The sequence below is a fragment of the Montipora foliosa genome, chromosome 8, assembly GCF_036669935.1.
Source record: "Montipora foliosa isolate CH-2021 chromosome 8, ASM3666993v2, whole genome shotgun sequence".
NCBI classification, from domain to species: Eukaryota; Metazoa; Cnidaria; class Anthozoa; order Scleractinia; family Acroporidae; genus Montipora; species Montipora foliosa.
The window spans coordinates 43,578,091-43,588,090 of record NC_090876.1 but is presented as its reverse complement, the minus strand read 5'-3'; the positions used below and the strand labels follow the sequence as shown (position 1 = coordinate 43,588,090).

General features: G+C 42.1%; 2 protein-coding genes across 2 annotated transcripts in view; both read right to left on the bottom strand.

The window, feature by feature from the left end:
• LOC137968981 (testican-2-like) overlaps positions 1-5,691 on the bottom strand; it is a 9,120-nt gene extending 3,429 nt beyond the window's left edge. The window contains exons 1-4 of the mRNA XM_068815493.1: positions 5,526-5,691; positions 4,505-4,535; positions 1,006-1,224; positions 1-106 (exon numbers count right to left, since the gene is read on the bottom strand). The exon at positions 1-106 is cut by the window's left edge and continues 55 nt beyond it. Coding sequence (XP_068671594.1) covers positions 1-106; positions 1,006-1,224; positions 4,505-4,535; positions 5,526-5,579 — 410 coding nt within the window. The 5' untranslated portion in view covers positions 5,580-5,691. The remainder of the gene's footprint in view (positions 107-1,005; positions 1,225-4,504; positions 4,536-5,525) is intronic.
• A 2,498-nt stretch (positions 5,692-8,189) lies between these two features.
• LOC137968975 (uncharacterized) overlaps positions 8,190-10,000 on the bottom strand; it is a 24,792-nt gene continuing 22,981 nt past the window's right edge. Inside the window, exon 6 of the mRNA XM_068815480.1 lies at positions 8,190-9,013. Within this exon, the coding sequence (XP_068671581.1) occupies positions 8,517-9,013 (497 nt within the window). The 3' untranslated portion in view covers positions 8,190-8,516. The remainder of the gene's footprint in view (positions 9,014-10,000) is intronic.

Sequence of the window (10,000 nt, the reverse complement as noted above, 5' to 3'; positions counted from 1 at the left end):
GGGTCATAAGAGGGATCCGACTGATCCTTTGCCACCCTCAGGTATTCGAGGTATCGATCATGGAATTGTAACAGACTGGACACTGGACACGGTTCCCGCTCATAATCTTCAAAACAAAAAGTGATCAAGAGAACGTTTATATTCTTGGAAAACATTGACTTGAATTTAATTATAAGAGATTCACCGTATTATGACAGAGCTTTAGCATTGACGCTTAGACGAACGCATGGCAAATCGAAAGTCAGACGACGCCAATCAAAATCTCTCTTGACAAAACCACATTGTGTTGCTAAATATAGCTACTCTTATGGAACGACTGATTTGCTCGGAACTATAAGAAAAGTCACTGCCAATAAATGCCAGAGGTCCACCTCCGGTAGCCATCTTGTCGTTTTGACACTTCCGGTAGCCGTCTACGGAGAGGAAAAGCGCGCGTAAAGTACAAATGATAAATGACGTAAGGAATAAAGAGACGAGACGATGGCGAGACGGAAAAAGGAAGGAAGAGCACAGGAAAGAGTTAAGAAAAATGCTCCACAAAAGTCAACGCGAGAGACAAGATGAACGCAGTGACTGAATGATCGACTGACTGACTAAAATTGTTAATGGAGAGGTGGAATAATGAATGAGGAAACACGGAGGATAATAGATGGAGAAACAACAAACAAACGCTTGAGCAAACCAATAGTTCGTGACCCGCTGCTCCGGAAGTGTAAAGCAACCCACGAACGGCTTCAGTTGAGCCACGGACAGAAACCAGAAGAGAAGATTTCGGACGCCAGGACTCTCTCCTAGGTTTTCAAACTAATGGACTGTAATTATGAAACTGAAGATACTCAGCAATATAAAAGTGGTAGTGTCAAGGCAATTAAACTGAGTAAAACTGCTCACGTCCGGTAGCCGTCCATAGCGCTAAAACGTATTGAGTTTGAGCTCCCCATTATTTTACCGTTAAGTTAGGCTCTCAACAATTCAGTTTAATCCCGTATTGAGTTACAAACCAACCTTTGAAATCGCACTGTTCTTTCCGTTCAATTCCCATCAAAATGCCGACACGGCAAGCAAACTTGTGAAGTTTGCACGTGTTGTTGAACTCCCTCAGGTAAACGCTACATACAGGACTGTAATCGTCGGGACAAACCACTGGACATACGCAAGTAGTGGAAAGATCCGAGTTCACTTTACACATGCGCCCTTTGGTGCAAAAGACATTATAACAAGGATCTGAAAAGTTAAGAGAAATGAAAATAAACTTCGTAGATGGTTTGAACCCAGGAGTCATATCATAATTAAGTAAAGTACGAACGTCCGTGTGAGTGTAGTCTTGTATCAGAGTCAAGTGATTTGTGTAACGTCCGTAGATACTTTTTATTAAAAACTCCGGTCGTAGATGTCATTGGTCAACTTATTCCTGATGTTATTGGTCGACTGTCAGTAGAGCCTAGAAATGATTGGCTGTGAAGACTAAACAGTACTAGCACTTCACATTATACTCTAATCAGTTAACTCTGTTTAAAATATAAGTGCTACACGGCCAACGTTTGTATAAACGTAACCTTTCCTTGTACTTGTACATGTTCATTGCCGTGACTTTAACATCTGCAGTTCCCACGGCCTGCTCCCGTCTGACCTTGTAGCTCAGTTGGTAGAGCGGTGGAGATCTAACCCGAAGGTCGTGGGTTCAAATCCCACCCTGGTCAGAGTTTTTCTCTGTCCTTATGTGGGCCCATTTCCATCAGTAGGGCTAACACTCACATGGTTCATATGGGATAGAAATCTAGCACTTCACATTACACTCTAATCAGTACTAGTGATAGGTGCATTTCGATCCTTCTACAGGTCTAAGGTCGGTACGGGTATCGTAGAATACGTCGGGCAATACTGTGATAGAGTAAATGCAGTGTGTTGTGTGTCTGTTGTTGATGTCGTCGATGAGTCGTTTGTAAGGTGCGGCAAGTTGTAGGGGTCGACGGTGTTATTGGTCTCTGTTCTATAGGTCAGTAAACCAACTTTCCAGAACGATCCGTTGGTAGTAGTTAGTGCTGTAGGTAACACATTCAGCAGAGTCTTAGTCGATTCTGTGGTTTGTATGTAGAAGGTGTTCAGCAATGTTTGTTACAGTTTAGCGTTCAAATTTCTGCCAGTCTCACCGATATAAGTGGCCCGGCAGTCGCAGCATTTAATCTTATAAACTGCTCCTTGTCTGTCCTTAGGTTGGTCTTTGTCTTTGATGTTAGTCAGTACATAGTTTTCGTAAGGTAGTGATGTGTCTGTGACCAACACGGATGTTGTAAGGCTGTAGGATCCATGCGATGATCTCAGAGGTTCCTTTAATGTAGGGTATAGTCACTGTCGTGGTAGGTGTCAGGTTAGTGTTTGCAGCGTTTGGTTCTGTACGGTAACTGTTGCCTGCAACGAAGTCGCAGTTGTAGTTATTCTTACTGAAAACGTTGTTTAAGTACTTATATTCGTCTGCTGTCATGTGAGCCACAACAAGTAGCGTACGTCTCGTTAAGGTCCGTATTATTGTAGCCTTTTGCGAAATAGGCCGTTGTAAGATAATTCGTCGAGGAATCTGTCAGTGTGGGTAGGTTTCCTGAAAACTGTCGTCTGTAGTCTGTTGTCGTCACGGGTGACCAAGCAGTCAAGAAAACTAATCTTCCTTGGTAAACTGAATGTGGGCGTTTTGTCTGTTGAGATGTTCGTGAAAATCGCCGATTTCGTCTTTGTATAGAGTGGTAAAAGTATCGTCGACGTAGTGTAACCAGAGTGGTATTGTTCGTTTGTAACTTTCCAGGGCTTCTTCCTCGTTTGCATAACGATTTCGGCAACAACAACGGAAACCGGTGAACCCATAGCTGCTCCGTATGACTGTTTGTAGTGTTTACCGTTGTACGTAAAGTAAGTAGATGTTAGGCAGAGGTTCAGCAAGTCCATAAGGTCGTTGGTAGGTAGTGGCAGTTGTAAAGTAGAGTTGCTGATGGCGGCGGTTTCAGTGTAGTCGAGAGCCAGTTGAAGTGGAATACTGGTGAACAGTGATTTCACATCAAAAGACACCAGTTTGTGGTCGCCAGGTACTTTTACTGTCTTGATGGCGTCAATAAAGTTTTCGGAGGATTGTAGTTTGTGTCGGGATTCGTCAGTCAGAGGTTTCAGTATCGTAGTGAGGTATTTCGACAGTTCGTAAGTCGGCGAACCACAAAATAAACTATGGGACGCATAGGTATGTTAGAACTGAGTAGTTTGGGCAAGCTGTAGAGTTAAGTTAGTTGAGGTACCGGGCATCTCAGCCTGTTGTAATGTCGGATGTCGATCGCGTCAGCATTGTTAAGGTGAAGTAGTTTACCGCTGAGTTTTCGTTGAAGTGCTGGAGTCGGGTCTCGTTTAAGTACTTCGTAAGTCTGTTTGTCGTTAACGTCTTCTCATGATAGTCTGTCTTGTCCATAATAACAGTCACTCGTCCTTTGTCAGCGGAACGTATTACAATGTCGTCGTCGTTCCTCGTCGTCGTTTTAATGCTTGTCGTTCGTCTTTAGCCAGGTTGTTGTCTGTACGAGAAGCCGGTTGTATAGTAAAAGCTATTCTACTTCTGAAATTGAGAACGCTAGACTGACTGAACACAGACGAGCAACGAGGAAAGGTGACCAACAATAACATTGCCGAACATCATCTACAGACAAACCACAGAATCGACTGAGACGCTGCTGAATGTGTTACCTACAGCACAAACTACTGCCAATGGATCATACTGGAAAGCGGGCTTACTAACTTAGAACAGAGACCAATAAGCCGACGCCTACAACTTCCCGCACCCTACAAACGACTCATCGACGACATCAACAACAGACAAACAAGACACTGCATTTACTCTATTACAGTACTGTCCAACGTATTCTACGCTACACTTAACTCTAATATACCTATATTAGAGGTTTATTGATAATAATTCGACATAAAACGGTCCCGATCGAAAGAGGGGATGCCCGCTGTCTTCGTCCCTACATCGATGAAAATGTCAGTTAAAAATAGAATTCTCGAATTTCTTATATCACGGGAAGTTTGGCTTCTCCCCCAGTTTGTCAAAGAGTGCTTAAAATAAACCAGTCGTCTTTGATTAATAGCATGCAGGATAATGTTTACCAGCTAATGAGGTTGGTATTAGTTTTAGCTCACCCATTATTTTACACTTTGAGCGAACGCACGATTTGACGAAATAATTTCTCGATTTAGTATTATTTCACCGTCAGTCATTGGGTCACTGCGTTCATCTTATCACTCATGTGCACAATTCTCAAGACTTTTAACTGGCATTTTCCTAACTCCATGAACCATGCTCCCGTTCTCTTTGTCCATCTCTTTATCGTCTCGCTGTATTGATTTCGTTCGTCATTATGAAGTAGTAAACTTAAGATTTCACAGCCCTTCAAGTTGGGGAACAAGTAGACCGTGAACAGAAATTCACGAGATGACGCGGAAGTTTATGCCGGTACAATAGATGACTTACCTTTTTTGGTTGCCAATGATCTTTCAGCGCCCTATGAGATCATAGAAAGAAAATAAACAGTGATTGAAAGCAACAAGGGTAGCCAGCGTGGCTGGCAGGAGGCAAATAACGAGCGGAGAGTGGGGAGGGGCGCTGTGAAATGCCACAGTGTCCCTTCCCATTCTCCGCGCGGCTTAGCCGCTCGTTATTTCCCTCAAAACAGCTACGCAGGCTTGCCTGAACGTTCAGCAGCTGCTCTGAATCAAAAGATTCTGTCGAGAATGGCATGTTCCATTTACTTAAACACTGTATTGGAAAAGAAACTTGCAATGACATTTTCCTTTCCGGAAATTCCAGTCGGAAATTTTGGACAACCTATATTTCAAGTCATCCTTAAATAAGATACACTGGCATCGCTCCAGTCAGATTTGCAATTTTATATTTGAAAAAAGGGAGACCGCTATCGACTCCACAATCGGTAAAGTAAAACTATACATTTAATTAATTAAACGGGACTACTATGATAAACTGTTCGCACCATCCTAAAATTTGGTACATGCATCCGCCTCCATGTTTTTGCAGAAGCACTCTTGCTACGCAGACAAATATGTGCGGATTTCCCCGTGGAACAGATGCCTCCATTCATCTCTTGAAATGTGTGACTCTCTCGTAATTTTCGATCTCACGAGAACGCGAAAGACCAGCGTATCGTACCGGTACTTTTAAATCAGTGAACCCGATACGAGAGATAAGATAGTAAAACTATTCCACTCCGTTCAAAGGATCAATAACTATTTAACTATTCTTTCGACAATTGCTTTCGTCCAAGAATTTAAATTGAAGGACAACTTACCCAATAAAAACTGATTAGTTGTTACAGATTCGCATGCGGGCGGAGAGTACTCATCTCGCAGCTATTCTATCTTTTGGTTTATCAGCGACGCGTACGTGAAAATCTACTTACTGTTACGGTCAAAAGTAATTCCTCTGATTCCTTACAGAAATAAAATTAAATAAAATGCGATTGAAGTGATGTACTTACCACTGCATGTAAATACATCATACAGAGCCCGATAGGCAAGAATCTAAGGAGCATCTTGCCAACAACCCTTTTGTTCAATTGGCCAAATTCTTGCTTCTACTTTCGACTGGTTAACACAAAGATGCCTTCTGAGCCTTCCGCGGAATGCTGTACCCAAACAGAGACTGAGGAAACACTACACCCAAGCTTCGGTAATCCGTCGTTGTATCATCATAAATCTGTCAGTCCACTGTCAACGAGTGGAAAAATATGGCCGGCGTCGCCTGACACTTTCACCTTTGTGGTGAAATAAATGCTGTGATAAAGTTTTCTTCGTTAGGGGATTTAAGTGTCCGGCAGGAGTAATATGGCTTATTGGGCTTTTCCACTAAGGAATGGCACTTCATACTGACTATTTTTCCCCTGGTTGGACAACTGAGCTACCAGATGACTTTTTTCCGAGGGACGAGAGAACTTTGGCCTTGAAGACTGTGAAGAGAGCCGTCTCGTTTTGGCTTGAGAGGAAGTATTCACTTTTTGATTAACTAATTAATTAATTAACTAAACAAAAGCTAACAAAAAAGGATTTGCGACCGAAAGAAGAAAAGATAACAAAGTTAACGATGTCATTGACTCTTAAGTTACACGAAAAAAAGACGTCACGCGCTTGAGTAATAAGGTAGTTCATTGATTTCAATTAAAACGAAGTAAACTTCAGGATATCCGGCTGCTACCAGAACACGTGCAATAACGGAAGGGTATTCAGGAAAAGAACGGAAGCTCAAGTCAGAAAAGTGTAGAGATTAATTCCTGTTGAATATTGACACGTGCGTTACATAAAGTCAAGGAAAAGATTAGTCAAAATAAGTCTGAGTAGAAACGGAAGGGCAGACGTCTTTTTCAATCGAGATAGCTTGATTGATTGGTATGATAAAAATTGGAATTAAGGTTCACGCCCTGCTTGGCTGCATTGTCATTTTAAAAGCCCATTAAATCAAAGCCTGATGGTTTCTTATGAATAAACCACTGCATCACGCCTTTTTTGGTAGAGAGGAAGAGCGGCCAAAAGTAAGTTTGTGTTCTTAACCGGAACTGTTCGGAATCATCTTTTTCAACATCAAAGATATTTCAGTACAAGACCTCTCCGTTGGTTTGATTTCCATGACTCCAACCAATTGACTCTAGATCATCATTAGGCTCCAACTCTCCTCGCAAGTTAATTATCTTCCGTAGAGGAAGAAATCGCATTTTGTTTCTGTTTTTTCGCCAATGTGTCCTGGAATCCTCCTCAATTATTGTTTTAGTTCAGCACATAAATAGTATTTTCTTGTCATCTCATAATTTACACGATATCGCATAGCATCATCTGTCACTCGGAGCCCAAAAACTTGAAAACAGAAAATTTTGAATTCTGGCAATGCACCTTTTTTAATAAACGTGGTTAGCGATCAGAAACAGCAGACTGTTACCCGATAGGATGGATATAAATAGAGAGGTAAAAAGAATGATATGATTATGCAAAATTCATGGACTGAATATTAGGTGTCTTTAAAATGGTGGCGTAGTCTTAATCCTTGAATACAAATGAAGTCCCCTATTCTTTTCGCCCTTGAAAAATGAAAACAGTGGACAGGTTTAGGGAAGTGAATGATTTAAACGAGGAATTTGGCCCTGTCCACATGTATCCGGATATATTTTAATCCACAACTTTTTCTCTGCGGAAACATTTTCACGTCCACACGTAACGTATTCAAGTCGCCCTGTCGAATTTGTCCGTTCACACATATCCGGATTCACGCAATCCAGGGCTCCGGTGTGAATTTTCGAGCCATTCTTCTTCAATCACCTTTTGGCACTAGTTCGTGCTGGTCGAACACAGAATCTTCGAGGATGTGGAGGCTAGACTGCGAGCAATCCCTCTTTGTTTCCCTCTTTCTTCCCTTCATCCTTGCGAAAATTGGGGCGAGCGACTTCCGCTCGCCCCAATTTCCACTCGCTTGCGCTTCGCGCTCGCTCACAAGATCGACGAGGGACTTATCGCACTACGGGGAAGTTGTCTTCCCGCTCTCTTGAATTGTTCGTCAGACATCGAAAGAAGCCTCAAAATGTCGATCCGCCGTTCGACATCAGTATTTGCAGTGTGCAGTGAACATAGTCAAGTTTAACTGCACACACAGCGGCCATGTTGAATATACACACGGTAAAGACTGGATCTAAGTTGGTTACAACAACGAAATAAGAAATATCCGGATTCGACCGTCCACACGAATCTAAATTCTTTGGGTATTGAAGAATTTCCATCATGGAGAGCGGCTTTAAAAAGCTGCAGACTCACTAATCTTGCCGGATTCGCCGGATATGTGTGGACAATAGGTGCATCCGCAAGGAAAATTTTGCGGATTAAGAATTATCCGGATACGTGTGGACAGGGCCTTAGCGGTGGAGGGGAAGGGGGTTTTTGTGCTTTGTTCATTATCTTCCGAGTTCGCTCTCCTATGATAATTAAGATAGTTAACATTCCCATTTTGCAGTTCAATAAAAAATCATCTGTTGGTCAGATCGCCGCAAAAGCATCCTATCACCCTTCCCTATCTAATTACCTCCTGCGCAAATGTTGAACATATAAAACTTAAAACACTTGGAAAATCAGGATCTCGAAACAACCCCGTTTTATAAGAGGGAACTTTTATTACTCATTATCGTAGCCTCGTAGCGGTTGTTATCACCGTCATTATCACAATTATCACAACAACCATCTTTATCATCATCATCATCATCATCATCATTATCATCATCATCATCATTTTCATCACTATCGGCATCATCGTCATCATCATCACCATCGTCGTGGTCGTTGTCGTTATTAGCATCATTACCATCGTCATCGTCGTCGTCGTCGTCTTTTCATCACCACCACCATCGGTATCGTTGTTCTGTTTTGGATAACCTTAGTTTAATACAGACAAGTTCAAGTAACGATTCTGGAGGCCTAAAAAGTAAACGTATTTCAACTTAACAGTTGATAAGTTCATCAGTTGAATTACTTGACACGCATATCTCGATTCTGGACCCTTCCTTTCCGTTTGCAATTTGTTTCAACAATCTTTCCTCCCACATGATCCTCTCCGTTGCACACGAATAATCCAAGAACGTTCGCCTCCTTAAAGTTTTAGGAAGACGTTTGTGGTCGACACCATCCACACGTATGAGTATCAACGAAGAGTCCGCCATCTCCGTACAACGATACAAGGCCATTTCCAATTCCTCGCGGCAAAACCTACTGTCCATATAATTCTTGGAAATAACAGCCAACACTTTCCTGCTGTTGTACACGCTGTCCGCAATATTTTCAATTATCGCTTTGCCCACTACAAAGTCCCGACTGTGGATGCAGTAGCTGATTCGTTTCCTATCCAGCACTGGAGCAAGGTTGTCTAACACCCAGTGTTGATCGAGGGAACTAAAACTGATAAAGACGTCATACTGAAAATCCTTTAATGGTAAATCACCTGAAAAGAGAGAGAAAGGGGACAAACGAGAAAAGAGGGTCAGTCCTACAGTCCTGCTTACCGAGTGGCAACCGGAAATCCCGTAAATGAACAGTTGCTTTTCCAACTCGCTTAAAGTTAAGCAAACTTCAATGGAATTCTCATTAAATTAAGCCACCAAACCCAGGTACCTAAATACAACAGGCGTGCTATTTTTAGCGCAGCTCCGCGCACTCCGAATCCGCGCACGCGCGGAGTACCATTGTTAAGAAAACATGGTAATCCATCGATGCGAGGAGTCTTGGTTTTATCGCCATGACGTCATCGTACGTCCACTCCTCCATCTATGCCAATGTGACTAGTATCATGCTAGTTTACAGCATACGGTTTTGATATTGGACATCCATATTTTGATGAATTGACACCTGTCGAAACAAGATATTTGCTGACCAGTATCACGTTACCATATCGCGGGCTCAGGATTAGAGCTCACCGAAGTCAGCTGCTTTTCTGAAGTTGACCCCTGACGAGGTACTGATTTTCGATTGCATTGCAGGCTTAACACAGGTTAACTCACCTAAACATAAGCGAGGCTTCATTTTTCGCGCGCTTTCTGTGGCTCGACGGGGCTACACAGCCATACTACATCAACAAAAGTTCTTACACAGTCAACACCTTTCGTGTTCAGGTGGAAAATGGTTTGGAAGATGTTTCCTTTCCACATTTTTCACTGATTTCAATCCAGTTTGACATATCATGATATCTGTCACTGATCTGTGGTCCACACTGGTGGCTACGCAGCTAGGCATTTATAGATTATGCTAGTAAAAGTGGCATATTATGCTAGTAGCATTGCTTTTTTTTTGGCCAAATTATGCTAACATTATGCTCTTTTTTCCAAATTATGCCACCGTTTTTTTAAATTATGCTCTTTGAAAAAATGCAAATACGTCCAAAATATATATTTTTTAACTAGAAGCCGTTCGTCTACAGGAAAGAAACGCAACA